The 20,710-nt window shown below is 39.6% G+C and overlaps 1 protein-coding gene across 2 annotated transcripts in view; it reads left to right on the top strand.

Annotated features, from left to right (window-relative positions):
- The window catches only part of CDS1 (CDP-diacylglycerol synthase 1), a 70,947-nt gene that overhangs the window by 19,015 nt on the left and 31,222 nt on the right, over nt 1-20,710 (top strand). For both annotated transcript variants that reach the window (XM_059922706.1, XM_059922705.1), the window contains exons 2-5: nt 6,639-6,766; nt 12,131-12,227; nt 17,612-17,709; nt 20,156-20,295. In XM_059922706.1, the coding sequence (XP_059778689.1) occupies nt 6,639-6,766; nt 12,131-12,227; nt 17,612-17,709; nt 20,156-20,295 (463 nt within the window). The remainder of the gene's footprint in view (nt 1-6,638; nt 6,767-12,130; nt 12,228-17,611; nt 17,710-20,155; nt 20,296-20,710) is intronic.

Raw genomic sequence — 20,710 nt, 5'->3', positions numbered from 1 at the left:
ACATATCTATACCTATCTATCGATTGATACTGAGCAGGGCCCTGTGGGGCTCTTGGGCACAAAGCCTTTCTGAGTCCCCCATTTCTTTGATTACAGGAAATAGCCTTCATTCAGCCTCCATGACTTTCCCTGAGTTACAGTGGTCAGATTCAAGCAGTTGTTAATTAGGGAAGGGAGGGGATGCTAGACAAGAGAGAAACAGTCAAGAGAAACAACAGTGCAGCCTTGGGGCAAGGTTCCCCATCAACAGATACACACAACAATACCTTTGAGCTGTTTTGCAGATACTGAAATCCCCTCCAGGTGGGAAGAGCTAACAAGTAATGATGGTATGCTTCCCACAAGCACGTAGACCCCAGACCAGTTGGAACCTGAAGGTTGATGATGCTGACTCCTACTTAGCTCACTGCCAACCAACCAATCAGAAGAATGTCCACAAGCTGATCACACCCCATTACTGTAAAATTTCTCACCACCCTCTCCAAGTTGGGACACACGGTTTTGAGGGCATTAGCCCGCTGTGGCCCGCTTTGCCTGGCAAAGCAATAAAGCTATTCTTTTCTACTTCACCCAAAACTCTGTCTCTGAGACTTAACTCGGTGTTGGGGTACAGAGGCCGGATTTGGCTTCAATTTTGGTGCACAGCGTGGGGCTGACTCAGGGACAGTCCCAGGTGGGGGGGGGGGTCCCTTGGCTTGATCGGACACTCCGAGGTTTTCTCCACGCCAACCTCTTTCAAGAGAGCGGAGGGTTGGAGAATTCCTTTAGAGGCCAGATCGCCTGGGACTCTTGCCTGGAAAGGCCAAGCCCCAGTCATATCCTGTCCGCCATCCTGGCAGCTGGAACTCCAAGGCGGGAGTAAGGCGGAAGAGGGACCACCCTAGCAGCTGCCAAGGCCATCTTTGCCTTGAGGACATTTCTCTTCCTCCTCCCTGGACTGCCCTGGACTTCCTACTCCAAGGAATTGTTTTGGGGAAGCAGAAAAGTAGAGTTTGGGATGTTGCGACACCTCTGCCAGTGTTTTGGTAAGCCCCCTCAGCTTGCATGCTGAGGCCACTTGGTTTGGTCTGTTTGGCGAACCTCTGGTTCCCGTTTGGGGATTTTTCCATTAGGAAGATCCAAGGCCACCGGGTTAGTGGGAGTTGGAAGCCAGTTTGAGCCTTGGGCTGTTTGTTTTTGTGTGTGTGTGTGGCTTCTGTTTGGCTGGTGAGGATTCTGGTTTTGCTTTCCATTTTGTGTGCACGGCTGTTTAATTCGACTCAACATGGGAAGCGCTTCTTCTTGTATTGCATCTGATAGCCCCCTGGGAAAATTTTGGCAGATGGGTCGACCTATAACTATGAATCTATGACTAAAAAGAATAAGGTTCTATTGTAATTCTGTTTGGCCAAAGTATATTCTTAAAAGTGAGGAGAGGTGGCCTTTGCATGGTGGCCTAACTTATTATACTATTCTTCAGGTAGAATTGTTTTGTCACAGGAATGGAAAGGCTGGGAATTCTCTCCACTCCATCTGGGCTAGCCACTCTGGGATTCCTGAGAGCCAACTCTGGGTTTGTTCTCTTTCAAGAACTGACCCAATCTATTTGGAAGCCTTTCTCTGGGAGTGGAAGTGGAATTTTTAAACTATACCTCCTCTGATATTCTGTCTGTGTGGCCATAGTTTATCTGTTGTTTGTGTTTGTGTGGATATTGTTTTGGGGTAAGCCACTCAGGCTTGCACAGGATGGGAAAATTCTACCCAATCATTGCGAGCCATTTTGAGTCCTCAGTCTGGGAGCAGGAATGGAATCTTTGGGCTACACCTTGTCTGATCTTTTGTTTGTGGGACCGTGTTTGTTGTTTGTATGTATGTGTGTCAGTACCTATATTGACCGGTCGAGATGTCTTTGCTAAATAACAGGGCTCACATGCGGCAATACTAGGGAATCCTTCCCTGTTGTGTCAGGCTTTGCCTGTGGCGGAATGCTGGTTGGGATTTTCCCTTTGGGACAAGCCTTGTTATGGGTAACCAGAGTTCTGTTCCATCTTCTAACCCGCCCCCCGCCCCCCAGGGTATTGTTACAAAACTGCGAGATCTTCAACTATGCTCCCATGAAAAGGGAATTGGTATTTCTCCCCGCTGTGCCCAGACCCTCACGAATACTTATCTTATCTAGACTATCTCTAGAAAAAAAAAGAAAAAAAGGCGGGGGGGGGGGGGTGTGGGGGGGTGGGCGGAGGGGGGAAGCCTTTTTAAAATCAAGCGGAAAAACTGAGATTTCTGGTTCTGTCTTTATGTAAAAGTTAACTTGTAAATGAGCTCTATTTAATTCACTTAAAATTAAGCACTTACAAATTAAATCTAAATGTGTAGAAAATGGCCAAGATAAATTTTGGGACCACATGATCTGGGGAATATTCAGTACTGAACTGATATTTGCTATTGAAGGTGGCTTAAGCTTGTTGGTTTGATTAATATAGACATTTCTTTAGAGTTATCACTGTTAAGTAATTCAAGTGAGATAAGAGCTTTTGGGTAAAACTCTTTAGGAATAATTGTTTTAGGAATGTGTACTTAAGAATAATCTCTTCAGCTGCTTGGTAGCTTAAAAATTTAGAGTTAAGTTAAATGATGGAAGTTTATTGAATAGGTAGGTCATTTCCAAATAAAATATTAAGATACTGAAACATTAATTAGTGAATGTTGGCTTCCCTTGGCAGAGAGAGACTAAAGGTATTTAGGAATCTAAAGGTATTTGGTGCCACCCTGGGATATTCTCCGTAAGAAAGCACATGTTTTTAGAATTGTGCATGGTCAGGATTTTCTAAGATTGGATTATTAAATCTAGTTGGGTAGATGGATTTTGTTGGGAGTGGGCTAGGGCAAGACCGAATTCAGATTCAGTTTCTCCCTTCAAAGTTTTCTTGGACTACTGCTTTTGACAACAGCTCGTGAGTTTCTCAGAGAGAAATATTTAATTAGTATGTTAAATTACATGGCATTCCTAAAAATCTAGTATGTCCTTGTAAAATGTTATCAGTCATAATTCTAGTTATTTTAAAATGTTGCACATTACAGCAATAACTGTCTTTTGTCAATCCCATTTTGATCAAATGTTTAACCATGACTTTTTAAGTCTCTGTGATTTATAGACAGTTATTATTGTATTTTGATAAATCTCAGGTTGTACTGGGAAACTGGGTAAGAAATTAAAAAAAAAAAAAAATCCTAAGGGAAAACCTGATGGCTTCATAAAAAGTTAACAAGAGGATTGGTTACTAAATGAACTGGTGAATATGGTTATAAATTTTACGGATTTTGTCTGAAATGTTACTGGCTTTGATCTGTGTTTTCCAGATATAGGAAAAAAACTTCCCCTCAAGTTGGTTATGATTTGCAACAATTTGGTAAATTACACCTCTGTGAGTAAAATTGAGATATTTTTCTTTTCCCTCTGCCTGTTCCCTTCAAAAATTGGAGACTCTGAGCAGCCTTATCCGGCGAATGAGAAAAACTGTCTCCTGGCATGTGCAGAAATCTTGATATTTGGGGGACCTCTAAAAGAGAGAAATCCACCTAGGCAAAATCTGACGGCAGGCCTTTGATATGGCTTTCTTGGCCTTGAGAGACCTTTTGGAAATTTAGTCTGAGACTTCTTCTGAGATACCAGAGTCAATGTGGAAGGACCTATGTGGTCAATGGACCAATCTTATTTTAGAAACAAATTAGTCTTGGCTGTACTTGATGAACATGGGGGCAATTTTAGAAAAAAATTATGTTTCACTGAATATTAAATTCTAGTTTTGTTAATTAATGTCTGTGCTTACCAAGACTCACTTCCCAGATAGTTCCTTGTGGTTATGTTATATTGTTCCAGAATTTAATTAAATTGTCAGAAGAACACTCTAAGTTTGTTTCTGAAGCCTAACTTTGTAATCAGTCTTTGGATAAAGATCAGATGCTCCATGATCTACAACCAGGAGATTAACACCAGGTTATGTTCATTCAAATTTAAAGGCTCCCTTATGTTGGGGACAATTAAACCCATACTAGGGATAACCAGACTAGTAACACTAGGAAACTGGGCTGGGTGCCTTATGGACAATGCCAGTATATAATTTCCCTTAAAGATAAGGATTGGTACAGAACAGACTAGGTCAGAAGACCTGGGATGTACTGGGCTGCACCTAATGGAAGTTCTTGACTTATATTCTGACTTACGATCTTACTAATCTGCTAGCTATATTGTTTTTTATATTGCCTGTTTTGCAAAATTGTTGTTTCTTGCATTACCAAATGTGTGACTGAGCCTCTGATAAAATGATGATGTATAGTTCCATATGAGATCAATGATTGTAATAGTGTAACTCTAGATATGGGAAGAAGAAACAAGAGGGAATAGTTTCCTGGACCATAAGAGAGTAGTAAGACAGGTGGCCCAGAGACTTTTGGTTACTAATAAGGCCTAGTCCAGTAAGTAAGAGCACACTGGCCTATCAGCGAAATCTTTGCCAGACCTGGGAATGAGCATTCCTAGCACCGTGGGACAAAATGGTCATGAAATGCCCCCCAAACCATGGTCAAATTTATGATCCTGAAGGGGCCTCTGCCAACTGCAAATTGCCATCTGCCTCTGCAAGGATTAGGTCAATGGCCACTGTGGCCACTGACCTTCAACACCCCCTGAAAGGAATTCAGGGTGGAGATCAGGAATGAGGCACTCTGCTCTGAGAAAAACTGGCAGAACAGGGCTTTAGATAGTTAGATATTTTCAGAAGATTTTATGAGCCCAAATTCTTGCATCTTCTCATATCTAGAAAAGCACTGAAATCATTAACAGTGACATCTGCTTTGGCCATTAAGAGAAATGCAACTGAAAGTCAAAATGGAGTAGCTGTTGGTTCAGACATATGGATGTGATTTCAGACACGTTCCTGTATTGTGGAGAACTCGAATTTTCTGAGCTGTGTCAGACCTAGGGGATGGCACCAGCCAATCTCAAAACAGTGTCCACTGGTAACTGCAACCTTATGGTTTCAAGGTATCCTCTTGTAACTATTAAATTTTTTAGACAATAAAATTGCTTCAGATCAGATATTAACAACAAAAGAGGAGACATATTTAATGGCCAATAGCTCCTGTTATATATATCTTAATACCATATCAGAAGTTAAAACCTAGTTAGATAAAATTAGACAACTGGCTACCTGGCTACAAGTCTCCCTTAAAGAGCCAGGTCCAGACTGGGTTTCAGGCTTAAATTCCCAGGGGATTGAGACCTTAATCATACTAAACTCAGACCCAGGACTTGGAACTCAGTAATATTTCCAACTCAGTGTCCCAAATTGAGGCAGGACTATGCCCCATTTCAGCTGGAAGTAGCCAGAGTGGTTGTCACCCTATTCCCTAAAAGATTCGGGAAAAGTTAAAAAAGGGGGATTAAAACCAAGTCCCCTGAAACCGAGTTCCTCTGCTGGGTTTATGATTAATGTCTCTATCCAAAACAATGATTCCCTTCCTTATCCAACATCTGTTCTCAAGGTTGAGGAGTATCAAAGAAAAGGGGGGATTGATACCGAGCAAGGCCCTGTGGGGATCTTGGGCACAAAGGCTTTCTGTGTCCCCCCATTTCTCTGATTGCAGAAAGTAGCCTTCATTCAGCCTCCATGACCTTCTCTGAGTTCCAATGGGCAGATTCAAGCAGTTGTTAATTAGGGAACGGAGGGGATGTGAGACAAGGGAGAAACAGTCAAGAGAAACAATAGTGCAGCCTTGGGGCAAGGTCCTGGTTCCCCATCAATGGATACACACAGCAATATCTTTGAGCTGTTTTGCAGATACTGAAACCCCCTCCAGGTGGGAAGAGTTAACAATTATTGATGGTATGCTTCCCACAAGCACGTAGACCCACCAGTTGGAACCTGAAGGTTGATGATGCTGACTTCCACTTACCTCACCACCAACCAACCAATCAGAAGAATGTCCACAAGCTGATCACACCTCAGTACTATAAAACTTCTTACTACCCTCTCCAAGTTGGGACACATGGGCTTTGAGGGCATTAGCCCACTGTGGCCCCCTTTGCCTGGCAAAGCAATAAAACTATTCTTTTCTACTTCACCCAAAACTCTCTGAGATTTAACTCGGTGTCGGGGTACAGAGGCTGGATTCGGCTTCTCTATCTATCTATCTATCTATCTATCTATCTATCTATCTATCTGTCTATCTATCTAAAATGCTATGCCAGTGTAAGACATTCCTCTTGTTGTTGATGCTTTGGTTGTAATCAAATAAAAAAAGAGACTATGTACAGTTGATCAGAATCTATGTGGCATTAACACCATATTCTCTGTTAAGTAGAAAAACAATAAATGTTTGATTCTGTGGAAAATTTCTGATTTAGATAATATAGGAGTTTCTTTTTGTGTCTTTTGTTTAAATTAATCCTTTATATTGATAGACTTTAGCAAAGATAATCAAACTTTCCTAACTAGGATGTACAACAGTGCTTGGATATTCAAGATAAGTTAATATTTTTTGTTTTAAGTTATATAAATGAGAGTTGGCACACTGAGCAATAAATAAATGCATTGGCAAGCATGTGCTTTTCCTTCCTTTTATTTTGCAAAGTGATTTTCTTTTTTCTTTAATTTTAGGAAACAGATATTGATGACAGATATGGAGATTTGGATTCCAGAACAGATTCTGATATTCCAGAAATTCCACCATCCTCAGATAGAACCCCTGAGATCCTCAAGAAAGCTCTATCTGGTTTGTCTTCAAGGTATGGTTGGTTGAAGATGAAGCTAATGGGTACACGAGATAAGCTGTGAGGTTATCCTGGACCATGTCCAATGTAATAAATTTCACTTTTGGTGAGTTTTAGAGCTATGAGAGGAGGCTTTACACTTTTTCACCATATATGAGCACAGTATTAGAGGCTTGATGTACATCCTTTCATAAATCCTTAAAATCTTGTTAAGTGTGAGAAAACCAAGTCTGAGAGGTTAACTGGTGAAGGTTACAGAGCTAGTAAGTTGTGGACTTGGCATTTCTGCCCTTGTCTGCCAGGTTTCTGAAGCCAGTGACCCATTTACCACATCAGGTTGCCTTTTCTGGTATTGGAACATCTAAAAAAGAAAATTCTATATTCTCTGTTCCCTGTTTTTCAAATGCCAGATGGAAATAGGTAAGTTTTTTCCTTTTAACAGAGTTAAAAATCATTGTTCAAAACTCTACAACCCTTTACCATTTTATATTTGTGCTATACTTTTAAATGTTTAATAACCACCCAATTTCAGCTAATTTTATATTGCCCTCCATTGTAGTCTTTGTAATAGGAATTATAAAATTTATAAAAGCAAAATAAATATAATATTTTATCCAGATTAACATATGAAACCTTAAATAGTGGTACAGAACACTCTTTTTTCAACTTTTTAATACTGTGACACACAGTAAGAGGTCCTTTTTACACCATGCCCCAAGAGACACACAAATGTATATTTTAACTGCTGTAAAAATGTTATAAAGCAGTTCTTGCCATTGCTATGTGTGATGCTCTCTGATTTCTTTTATTTTTGATAGCTGTTCTATGTTATTGAACAAAAATACGCTGGATTACTAAATTGATTTTACTACCCATGGGTCATAAATTGGAGTTTGGAAAATACTGATTTAGTCATATCTAGTAAATCTAATATGAGCTTTTCTGATTTTTAATTTCTTAGAGGATGACCATAGTAGAATAAATTGGTTCAAAACAAAGTTTTCATATTTTTTAGCCAATAGAATAAATTTTTGCTGTCCATTATTAAAAGCATGGTTATCATTTTAGTAGTTCTTGTTCCCAGTTGTTTTCATGACCTAGTTCACAGATGTACCTTTTTTAAAAATCTCACCTGGTCTTTCTCAGATCTGGATTTTTTTTCATATTGACGTTATATAAGAATAATGCTGGATTCCTGTGTGTCATTCATAACAAGATTTTCCTTAATAATTTTTTTTTCCTGGCATAAAGCAACAGTGGCAAGTAGTAGTAGCTGGTGTTTATTGAGCATGTATATTTGCTAGGTGCTGCTCCAAGCACTTTATATGTGTTGACTAATTTATTCTCACAACAACCCTGTAACACAGGTATGGCTATATACCTGTTGTATAAATGGAGAAACTGAAGCACAGAAATGTTTTATATCAAGGGTCGTGTAGCTAGCAAGTGACAGAGCCACATTCTGAACCTAGGCATTGTGCTCTATTTATGAAAGAATTGGTTTTAACAGCAGATGATATATGACTAGTTTCAATCTTTTCGAGAAACTTCTCTGTAAAGATTAAATAAATGTTTTAAAATCTACATTTTACACATTTTAGCCTCTTTTTATTTAATACCCCAAATAGTCTGCCTTGCAAAGATTTAGAAATTGTAGATGCATAGGATTAAAAATACTAATTGCATAAGGAATGTACATGGTTTGCCGAAGAAAACCCTATAATCCTCCTACCAAGACATTAATATTTAAAATACTGTGATGTTTATCTTTGAAACTTTTTTTTTTTTTTTGCACTGTGTGCGTGTGTGTGCCTGTGTGTGTAATGTAAAAATAGCATTGTACTGTTTTCTGCCTTGGTATTTTCATTTTCATTCCATGGTATTAGGAACAACATCCTTAAATATATGTAAATATTTTAATGGCTGTATGATATATTCCTTTGTACAGCTATAGTTCAACTTACTTAACTGAATCAGCTATTGCTGGACATTTAGCCAATTTCTAAATTTTCACAATTAAAACCAACTCTGCTTTAAATATATTTCTTTATAGCTAACTTTTATTTAGCATCTATAATTATTTTCTTAGTATAAAATTTTAAAAGTGAAATTCCTTGGTCAAGATTTATGTTCATTTTTAAGGCTCTAATATATAATGCCAAAACGAGCATAAGCCATTGAAATTGGAAAGAGCGTGAAAGGTCTTCAGTCACTTGGCAAGTTGTCAGCAGTCTGTTTCTTGACCCGTGTATGGGTCTGTGAAAATGAATATTCATTAGCCAGTGAGGTCTGGCTCTATCCTTTAGTGAAGAGCTTCTTCAGCAATGAGTCTAACTTAGTAGTTCTCTCCAGGGGCAATACCTTGGATTTTGTACCTTCCGCCAACCAGTGAACATTTGGCAGTGTCTGGAGACATTTTAGGTTGTCACAATAAGAGATGGTGCTGCTGGCACTCAGTAGGTAGAGGCCAGGGAAGATCCTACAGTACACAGAACAACTCTTCACAACAAAGAATGAGCTGGCTCAAACGTTACTAGTGAAGGTTGAGAAACCGTGGAAATACCCAGGCACAGTCTTGCTGGTGCTCTTGTACTCTGTAATGCCATCTTCCTTCTCCCTGGGAACCTGCACACATCCTGTCAACTTCCTCCTAAGCCTGGTAGATGGGCTTTCTCAAAACTCCTGCTCTTTGCTAGATGGCCCACCAGGTTCTTGTTTGTTCTTGAAGAGTGCCTCTGTGCCCTAATTCTTGGCTCAGGTGAGCTGCCTTGTCAACCTAGGTCTTTCTCATTATGCTTGTACCATTAGGAAAACTTTTTTTAAAAATTTTATTACTTTTGGGACTTCCCCAGCAGTCCAGTGGTTAAAACTCCGCGTTTCCACTGCAAGGGGCATGGGTTCGATCTCTGGTCGAGGAACTAGGATATCCCACATGCTGTGTGGCGTGGCCAAAAAAAAAAAAAGGAAAATAAATTTTTATTACTTTTGAAATAAAAACCCCTTAAGAGTTGTAGTAACAGTAAGACATTGTGCATCACATAACTGATTTGAGCAATAAATGTGTAACCACTTTAGATAATCACTTTAAAGGACACTGCTTAATTATATACTTTTTAGAAATTTCATTTCTAGCTCATATAGGTCCTGGAAACATGAGACTTGAATGGAATTCTCTACTGATTCTGAGTTCCTTTATGTAAAACAATCTGTGAGGTGATGACTTGGACTCAAAGTTAAGGCTTTCTCTAATGTGATCATGGTGGCATGGTAAAGGAAATCAAGAATTTTGAATTCGGAACCAGACTTTCCTCTGGATTTTAGTAACAGTGGTACATATTTTTTTGCATATCAATGCTCTGTTTCAAATTCAGTGCTTCTCCCCTGAGAGATAACTTTGGGTTACTGTATCAATGGATATATATATTAAGTATGTGCTTTTATGTGCTTAACTTTTTGTTAGGTATTCTTGGGAGATTTGGTGAGTCACTTAACTTAAAATAAGGCAATTAAGTCTTTGATCTTGTTGGGGAGGGGAATTTTTCTGGCTGGAGTAACATCTGTATAATAAAAGAGAGTAGGTCTTTGTTTAAATCTCTGGTTCTCAGAAGCTACCATTCTCTGCCGTTCAGAGCCAGCCCTTTAACATTAGAGGTACACTTGGACCTTTCAACTCCCACCAAGGACTGATTTCTGACACTTGGGTAGTGTCCTCTTCTCTAGAAGAGGTTCTCAGTAATTCTGAGTCTGAGAATCAGTTATGAAGGAGGTCTAAGTACATTTCTGAGGTTCGTGCAAGGAAGACAGGATTATTATCAGGAGACTGGCTTATGGTCCTTTATTTACCTCTGACTAGCTCTGCGACCTAGCCCAGTTTCCTAATCCATTCATTCATCCTCAAAGAGTTCGTTCTATTAAGTCAAATAGAACCTTTCAGCTGTAGCATTTTTGATTCTGCATTCATTTCAGTTCAGCCTCAAAGCTTACAGTCTCATGAAAAATGTATGAGTCTACATACTTAACTAAACAGTAGAGGGAAATAAAGTTGGGTAAGTACAATTTGACCACCTTGTGAAAAACCTTGGAAACTATATAAAAGAGTTTGGACTTAATGTTGGCATTTTAGGTCTTGTGTGCAGAAAGGACATGATCAAAGGGATATTTGAGGAAGAGTAGCTAGGGGTATCTAGACTATATAGGAGAGTGATTGAAAGCAGGGAGTGTAATCAGTATTAGATAAATGGATGAAATCAGCTAATATTTCTATTACAGAGAGGAGAACGAGGGCTTGTGCTTAGAATACAGTGCATATATGTTACTATACGTTGGGTCAGAATCTCTTGTGATATAATTTAAATGTTAGCATTTGAATTAATAGAAATCAGAAAATTATTTAAAAACTTTACTGTGAGTATAACGTAAAATGAGTGTAGAATGAATAAACTCAGAGGGCAGCAGTTTTAGATTCAGAAAGCATCATCCTTCTATAGGTGTTGTTAGAACAATTGGAGGTGTTTCATACAGTGGCTGCTGACATTTTTTATGACGTAGCCAAATAAAGAGTGCAAATATTTGTAAGGTACACTGGGAGTGAAGTGTGAGGCTCCTGCGGTGATGGGGGGCAGGCAGATGGGCTTCCCAGGCCCTTACTGACGGCAGAGGGTTGAGGAGGTCAAGTCTCAGTCTACCAGGGACCAGCCAGGTGTGCCTCAGGGAAGCTCTGCTCTCAGCACCAGCAGAGGCCCAAGGAGAAGAGAATACTTTTCTACGAAAGGCTCTGTCCCGCAGGAAAGCAGGCAGCACACACTGAGCAACAGAAAGAACTGATCTTCTGTCTGGCCTTGCCCTCAATGACGGACCTCCCCACACCTTCCTCATTTCCCTGAAATCGCGGTGCTCTCCAGTTTCAGTTCCGCATTGTCCTTTCTTTACTTTTTCTCGTTGCAAGGCCATGCTCTCTGTTCTACACCACCTTAAAATCAGTACTTTTTTTATCCACCACACGGAAGGACAGACACCCTTTGGGAGGGCTGTGCACCTGACTCCTCCTTCCCACCTGAGTGACCCCGGGTGGAATGTGCACACGTCTGCGTTGGCCACCGAGCCTCCGAGCCTCACGATTCATCCTCGTTCACATGCAACAAAAACTAGTTTTTTTCTTCGGCAAACATAATTTTTACATTTCCTTTAGCTCTCCGTGAGTGAGCGAATGCTATTGGTTTGTTTGGTTGGTTTGTGCTGTTGTTATTGTATAAGGTAAAGTATAGGGGATTCCTAAAACATAGTTAAGGGAAAACTGTAAGTCTGGCAACTCATTACTGAAACAACACACAAAAATTTAAGAACACGTGAATGCTAACTCTACAAATATTTCCTTTTTAGGTGGAAAAACTGGTGGATTCGTGGAATTCTTACTCTAACTATGATTTCATTGTTTTTCCTGATCATCTATATGGGATCCTTTATGCTGATGCTTCTTGTAAGTGTTTGCCCAAGTGTCTCTTGCTTTGTTTTTCAGCATTGATATTGAAGTAAATTTGAGCATGTCATGAAAAAGAAGGTGGTTCAAGACTTGACAGCAGCAAATTTAGTTCCTTTAAGCATCTTCTGGTTCATGAAATGACCTGGACTAATCTTTTCCATTTGCAAATTGGCCATTCAGTGTGTATCAAGTATACGTGATATTCAGTAGATACACAACTTTGTGTCAGACATTGCACCAAGCATTAGGTAGAACAGAAACACACACACACACACACACACACACACACACACGACTTCAACGTATATGACTATTAGCTAGATCCCTGACTTCCAGGGACTCATTCTAATGGCAGAGACATGTAAGTAACCATATGAATAAATGGTGTAGTAAATGAGTGGAATAAACCCCATGATAGATCTTGTTGGAAGAGCACAGTAAAAAAATTACCTCATCCAGTCTGAGAGAGAGATGAGGGAAGACTTCCAGAGGAGGTGATGCGAAAGCTGAGTCAGAAAGAAGCACTGGACAGGGGAGGGCATTCCAAGTTGGGGATATCAGGGGCAGGGGTGTAATAAGGAGAGACTGTGGTCCGTTCGGGGATTTGTGAGTTATACATGTGGAGAGTGTCTAGGGATGAGACTAGAGGGGCAAGCAAAAGCCATTCTGGGAGTTTGGGATTTTGTTGTGTATGGGAAGCCCAACAAGTTATGAAGTCAGACACATTTTTTCAGCTTTTAATTCATTCATTTAACACATGCTTCAGGATGCCTGCTACATGCCAGGCAGTTCTGGGGAATGATGCAGTCGTGCTGAGAAAAATGCACCTGTGTCTGCCCTCATGGAGCTTACTGTCTACATATTAAAGAATTGATCAGATATGTAATCATAAACTGCAATAAGCATTTGAAAAAAAGAATTGGATGCTATGAGAGCAAAGGGGGGAGCCAGGAGACTTTCCAGACTTTATCCAGTGCCCAGCGTCTGCACTGCGATCTTGAAAGTTGAGTAGGATTCACTGGGGTGAAGGGGAGACCTTGGAGGAAGGATTTTCACAGCAAAGGATTCCCTGTGTATAAAAGCCTTTATATCTAAAGAAGTATGAAACACTTGAAGCCCAAAGTGATAGAAGTAAGAAGGAGAAATTCATTCGTGACGAACATCACGCATTTCCTGGGTGCTGAACATGGTTTAGCAATGAACAGCGAGGGCCTGCTCTCGGGGATATGTACAGTGTCCCTCCTTTTTATTATTTGTCTTCATCCATCTCAATTGTATTTATGATGTTTATGTTAAGGGAACAGGGGTGGATATACACACACTTGGTACTCAATTGACACTACCTTTATGTGTTTTAAAGTATTATTTACATTCACAACCCTGACTAGGTCATTTATATTTATATTTTGAGAAGTACACATTGTACCTAGCTTGCATTTGCCTTATAATATCAGCACTCAAAAATGACGAATTCAAGAGAGTTTTATTAAAAACTTACTTCTACCAAATGATAGCTACTATTTTAAGATGGAACTCATACTCATATTCCTTAAAATAAAAGGAGTTTTTTTCCTTCAACCTTCTATTTATAGTGCTTTAATTGTTGCAGTCACAGCTTGGAATCACACTTTCTAAGTGATGGAGTTGCTAAAGCATATCTTGATTTAAAGGTAGATGTGAACATATAAAAGATATAAGAGGTTCCCCCACCCCTTCCTGGAACTCCTATAATAACTGTTTTAATTCACATTATTTAACTTATTTTTAAATAGTGCATTAGTTTTTTTCCCACTGTGAGAGTTATAAAAGTATATTGAAATTACTTTGGAAAATAGATAATTAAAAAAAAAAATCACCCCAACTCTATCATCAACCACCAAAACTCAATTAATACTGCCATTTGATGTATTTTCTTTCATCTTTTTTTCTTTTAAAAACCATGATTGTAATTATAGTGTGACTAAAATTTTGTATCCTTTTTAAACTAAATATTGAATGTTTTGTGTTGCTCCACGGTCTTTATAGCCATCAGCTTTAATACCTTCATCTACTCAGTGAAATGTAGTACATCGTAAGTTATTTAAAGCAGTGTGTTATTTTTAGACGCTCAGGTTATATTCTGGTTTTTCTTTATTGTGAATAACATTATCCTAAACATATTAGAATATAAAGCTTTTTCATATGCAGGATTATTTTCTTCAAATAGATTCCCAGAGTGAAAATAGGCACTTTTATCTTCATAACACATAGTTCCAGCTCAACATATCTAAATCTGAACTTCTGTTCTATCACCAGCCATTCTGCATAACTCTATCTACTTCTCCAAGCCTTCCCTGGTGTTGTCCTGTGTTCCCCTCTCTCCCTTAGCCCCCCAGTTTCCTCAAGCACCAAATCCAGTCAGTTCTACCTTCTTGACGTCTCTCATTCCTTATACTTCACCCTCTTCTGCCACTTATCCGTACTCATCTGGATGGTGGTGTCTTGCCTGCCTTACTGTCTCTTCTCTTGCTGCTTCCCCAGTTAGTTCTTTCTACCTCTGTTATCCCCAGACATTCACGTCTGATCATGTCCTCTCATGATCGGCACCAACTCCTTTGTGCAGCCTTTCATGCTGTTTCCTGTGGCACTGTGACCAGACTCATCTCTCTCTACTTCTCACCCCAGCTTTGTGTTCCAGCAGCTCTGGACTACTTGTAGTTCCCTTAACATCCTCCTCCTCTCCTATGTACATGACTGTGTACATCCTTCTTCTTCATCCCAACTGGCCCATCCCCACCCTTACCACAGGTTTTTTGTCTGCCTGTGCTTATATCCATGTGGCTGTTTCCACATGGTATTGTAGTTGTGTGTGTTCTCCCTGAAAGACTATGCCTCTTTGAGAACAAAAACCCTGTATTATTTCTCTGAATCTTCAGTAACTAGCAGAGTAGGTATTTACATATCGATTGTTGTTTTTAATGCTCATAACACATTAATCGGGCCAACAGAGTCCTCCCAATGAATTGCTGCCAGTATTGATGGCATGGTGTATCAGTTTCTGTGTGATCACCCAGTTCTTAGTCTATTATTTTGAATTCCCTGTTTTTTATTTTCCGAGCAGTTCCATATTCTACTGGTAAGCTATAAGTGACAACCATATACATATATGTGTGTGATATTAAAGATTCTTTCTTTCTTCTTTCAGTGAAACACCATATATAGTGCTAATGGTTGCTCTTGAACAAATGTATTCATAGAAGTAGCATCAGTTCATTTGATATTCTAAAAGCCCTTGGTTCTATAAATAGCTTGACTTTGCCATTTTATCTTATCACCTAGCATTGTCCCCATTCTCGGACTATTATTGTTAAAAAAATGACTTGATGTTATACACAAAGGCTATTTAAAGGACAGTATTTTTTTTTTCTTTTTTAAATTAATTTATCTATTTATTTTTGGCTGTGTTGGGTCTTCGTTTCTGTGCGAGGGCTTTCTCTAGTTGTGGCAAGCGGGGGCCACTCTTCATCGCGGTGCGCGGGCCTCTCACTATCGTGGCCTCTCTTGTTGCGGAGCACAGGCTCCAGACGCGCAGGCTCAGTAGTTGCGGCTCACGGGCCTAGTTGCTCTGCGGCATGTGGGATCTTCCCAGACCAGGGCTCGAACCCGTGTCCCCTGCATTGGCAGGCAGATTCTCAACCACTGCGCCACCAGGGAAGCCCCTGAAGGACAGTATTTAAATTTCCTCTTGTGTTTACATTATAACACATTTATGAGTTTTTCTTAAAAGAACTATTTGTAATAGTTTGGCATAATATTTTCTTACTGTATGGCTGAGGGGACACAACTACTTTTTTTAAGTATGTCATTGGACATGTACTAGGTATAGTGGGGAAAAAGAGCTTAAGAATATCCTGGGCAGTAGGTTTGGGAAAGCTGATTTGTGGCGATCTCAAAGAGAAATCCCAAAGTATATTCTTTGGCAGCTCTTGGTTAGCTCTTTCTGTAAAGGACCAGATTGTTGTATTTTAGGCTTTAAGGAGCCACATATGTATGTGTCTGTCATATAATCTTTGTTTTTTATTTTTAACTCTTTAAAAATATAAAATCCATTCTTAACTCCAGGGTTGTACAAAAACAAGCCCTTGGGTATATTCTCTAGAGGTTGAAAAAGTTAGTCTGCTATATTCACAAAGGTTTGAATCTCTTAGTTTATGGTGATGAGTGTTCAGCTTGCCATTTGCTCTTTGAGTCTTGGAATTGTCTTAAGCCAAACACTGGATATGATGCTACAGTCTCAGAAATTACCTTTACCCAGATTGGTGGGTTTAGCAGTTTGAAGGACAGCTACATAGACCATCAAAAAGGGATTCTTGAATATAAACCCATTTACTAGGCATGTGTATTGGGCGCTAGGCAGACAGAACCGCATGGACTCACTTGACTGGCCAGTGGGGCTGCAGATGTAGAAAGCTGCTTATAAGTTGTCAAGGAAGCACTGCTTGGGTTGATCAGAGATGTGTGTAGCTGGCTGTGGGAGAGTTGGCCTGGAGGGGAGAATGAAAAGCTCATGCCCAAACCCCTGGGTGACTGGGTAAAAATATTTTAGCCATTTGTCCTGATAGTATCTTTATCCGTGGCAAGAATACCAGGTTGTATGGTTAAAAATATATACAAGCAAACTTTCACTTTTTTTTTTTTAAAATTAATTAATTTATTTATTTTTGGTTGTGTTGGGTCTTCATTTCTGTGCTAGGGCTTTCTCTAGTTGTGGCAAGTGGGGGCCACTCTTCATCGCGGTGCGCGGGCCCCTCACTATCGCGGCCTCTCTTGTTGTGGAGCACAGGCTCCAGACGCGCAGGCTCAGCAGTTGTGGCTCACGGGCCCAGCTGCTCCGTGGCATATGGGATCTTCCCAGACCAGGGCTCGAACCCGTGTCCCCTGCATTGGCAGGCAGATTCTCAACCACTGCGCCACCAGGGAATCCCCCAAACTTTCACTTATGATCATTTTCCTAGGATAACTCAAGAAACAAAATGGACAGAAAGACTGTCCATCTTGAGATGGACAACCACAAGAAATGAAGCAGTAATGAGGGATAAAGCCTAGTCAGCTGTGATCCCAATCAGACTATACCCCTCAAACTCTAAACTACAATGCCACCTCCTACCCCGGGAAGGATCTCTCAAACTTTTTGAATAAAACATTGTTTTGCTTGCCTCTTTGGGATATCACTTGATTATAGAGAAGTTGAATATTGAATTTTTGCTGCTGATATTTAGACTAACTGAAAGTGGGTAGGCTGAAGATTTTTAAAATATATGTGACAACAAGCTACTTATTAAATAACTAAGCATAAATGTAAATATTGAGAAATGTATGTTAACGTTTTCTCTTGGTTTCAGGTTCTAGGCATCCAAGTGAAGTGCTTCCATGAAATTATCACTATAGGGTACAGAGTCTATCGTTCTTATGACCTACCTTGGTTTAGAACACTAAGCTGGTAAGTGACTTAAAACTGTTTCCGATATGAAAATCTGATTCTTTTCCAAAGTTTGTAAGGAAGCATCCTGATCAATCAGTATCTATACGGTTGACCTTATAGATTGATTTTAAAGAAATATAAATTAAAAGAATGAAATTGAATTTTGAAAGAAGGAAATTACCTGTAACTCTCCCATTTCAACACAACTATATTCATATCTCATCTTTCACTCTTTGTAGAGATACCTGATTTAAATTGAATATAAACACTCTTCTTGTGTTCTTTTTAAAGACCTCAGCATTATATTCGACACGTTTTTATATCCTTTATAATTACAATTTTAACAGAAAGTTTCATTTTATAAAATGTGTAATCTTTTGCCTTATTTCCCCTCAGTTGATATGAGACCACACACAAAATTTGATATTTCTACAAGGACTTGAAGATGAGATATGAAAATAGTTATGGGTTTTTTTGTTTTGTTTTGTCTTTTTTTTTTTTTTTTTTTTTTTGAGTGATCAGTGGTTTATTCAGGACGGGAAAGCCCAAGCTGAATGTCTGTCTCCCTCCTCCCCTCCCATCCCCGCCCCTGCAGGCTGGCCCACCTTCTCCAAAGCCCCCATAGGCCCCAGGATGCCAGGAGGGGGGCGGGGGGGGGACAGGGCAGTGAGAGGAGGGATGGCCTTACCTTTGCTGCTTCTGGTTTGGTCTCCTCCAGGCCCTGGGCCCTGTGACATGCAACAAGGAGGGTAGTCAGAGGGAAGAGGAGGACTCTGGGGTCAGTGCGTAAGGCACCCTGCTAAATATTTCAGGGCAGTTACCAGCCTCTGAAATATTGTATATGTACAAATGCATGCAAAATTAGTAAATAAAAATCACCAAATAATTTTAATATTTAAAGCTTTATACATTTTAAAAACTTTCTAGGTTTCTTAGTTATCAGGACCTTGACCATGAAACATGATAATATGATAGTTCATAATTAACCTAACAGGCCATGTCTTTGAATATAGTTGTTTGATTAGTATCAGCCAGAGGGGCCAGTGTCTTAGTGTAACAAACAAATCACTTTTTGGGTTTACGGTAGTTGAAAACAGTTTCTTGGTTTTGTTAACACTTAATTTTTCCTTCTGGAAAGTTTCCTCATGAGTGGCAATGTGTACAGGGAGTGTTAGGTAGATTAAGTAGTCGGAGAGTAATTAAAAGCTAAACTGTGCAGGATTGATTTTAAGCGCAGGAGAAAAAAAAGGTAGGTCAAGATGGGCTCCAGTGATTGTAGAGGCTTCATGGAGAACGTGTGAGAGAAACTGTTACTTGAAATAAAGACAGGCTTTGGCTGGAGAAGAGTGTTCTGGGTTGGGGAAGCAGCACCCATCAGGTTTCAGATGTGGGACCCAGGAGGCATGTGCCACAGATGGTGAGATCTTCCTGGCCCTCCTGAGCAGAAGGTGTGTATTTATTAGGGAGTAGTGGCCAAAAAGTTGGATTGGTGGCTGGAGTAGGCTTTGACAGCCTTACAGAGGCGACACAGTCAGTTTCCATTGTAGGAGAGAGAAAACTACAGCTGATAAATATTAAAATACTTCCCTTTGGGAACAGTGGGGTGTAATTCCATTCATGAGAACCAGAGGGAAACCACCACCCCTTTCGTCTTCTGCTGCCCTCCTGGCCTAGGACTCTGCCCTTCTAAGGAGGAACCCTAAGGCAGTGTTTCTCAGCCTTTTTTTCTGGCTCACACATGCTCCCATCAGCAAAATCTCATGGGTTCAACTTCTCCCCGGGGACAAAGATACACCAGAACTGGGAGAAGGGACAGGCCATTTATCAAGTTTTTAAAGTTTTTCCCAGAGATTTTTACCCGCTGCTAGCTCCGTTCCCCACAGCTACCCTTTTTGAGTCACTGCTCAACTAGAGTGCATCTGGAGCATTGAGAAGAGGGGGCAAGACCCCAGTGTGTGCAGGGCAGGAGGGTGGAGGTTAGAGGTCAAATTACCTCTACCTTCTTTTCCTGTTGATCTTCCCTAGGGCAGGTGGGAATTTGGCTTAGGATCTTTACAAAGCATTAGAGCTGTGAGTAGCTGGGAGTGAATTTTCATTATAAACTTAATGCTGTGTGTGTGTGTGTGTGTGTGTGTGTGTGTGTGTCTGAGAGTGTGTGAGAGAGAGTGAGTATGTCTAGTATTTTCTACATTGTTTTCTACATTGTTTCCTAATTATCTGTCTCTGACATTTAGATATTGAGCTAAATAAAGGCATGAACTATTCAGTAAATTTTTGTTGACTGATAAGTTTGAAATTAAGTTTAAAACAGGAAAAAAAGCATTTTGGTGGAATATATCATGAACTGGTCTTCTCAACTTGGTTTTGAACTTTGTGTCATCATCAAACTGTAGAAAATAGTTTTGTTGAGTTTGAGGGGAAAAAAATTTCAAATCTAAAGAAGCTAATTGTTTTAAAATTATAGGTACTTTTTACTGTGTGTAAACTACTTTTTCTATGGAGAGACTGTAGCTGATTATTTTGCTACATTTGTTCAAAGAGAAGAGCAACTTCAGTTCCTCATTCGCTACCACAGATTTATATCATTTGCCCTCTATCTGGCAGGTAAGTTAAGGAAAAAAGTCTTTATTGATATGTAGCCAATATATGTTACATGCTTATTTTTATTTGTTATTTAAATTTATAATATCCTTTGTTACATTTTAATCCAGCTTCTCTTTTTAAAATGTCTCATATATAAAGCTATTTCTTTCATCACAGTCTTAAGCAGTAGTCACTCCCTAATGGTGGTTTAAATAAAAGTACTTGCTTAATAGTCACTCCATATATTTGAAAATTTTCTTCACAAATTATAGGAAAGGCACTTTTAAATATATGGGTTATTTACCAAGTATAATTTACAAAGAAACTTTCACATATATATTGCTTTATTTGTTCCTAGGAAATAGAGTTTTCATATAGAATTATTCGGGGTACTTAGTTTTCCTGACATGGTTTATTATATATTCATTTATATATA

Source organism: Balaenoptera ricei, chromosome 5 (genome assembly GCF_028023285.1).
Source record: "Balaenoptera ricei isolate mBalRic1 chromosome 5, mBalRic1.hap2, whole genome shotgun sequence".
Classification (NCBI taxonomy): Eukaryota; Metazoa; Chordata; class Mammalia; order Artiodactyla; family Balaenopteridae; genus Balaenoptera; species Balaenoptera ricei.
Note: the sequence above shows the minus strand (reverse complement) of the source record. Positions and strands in the feature narration are given on the sequence as shown.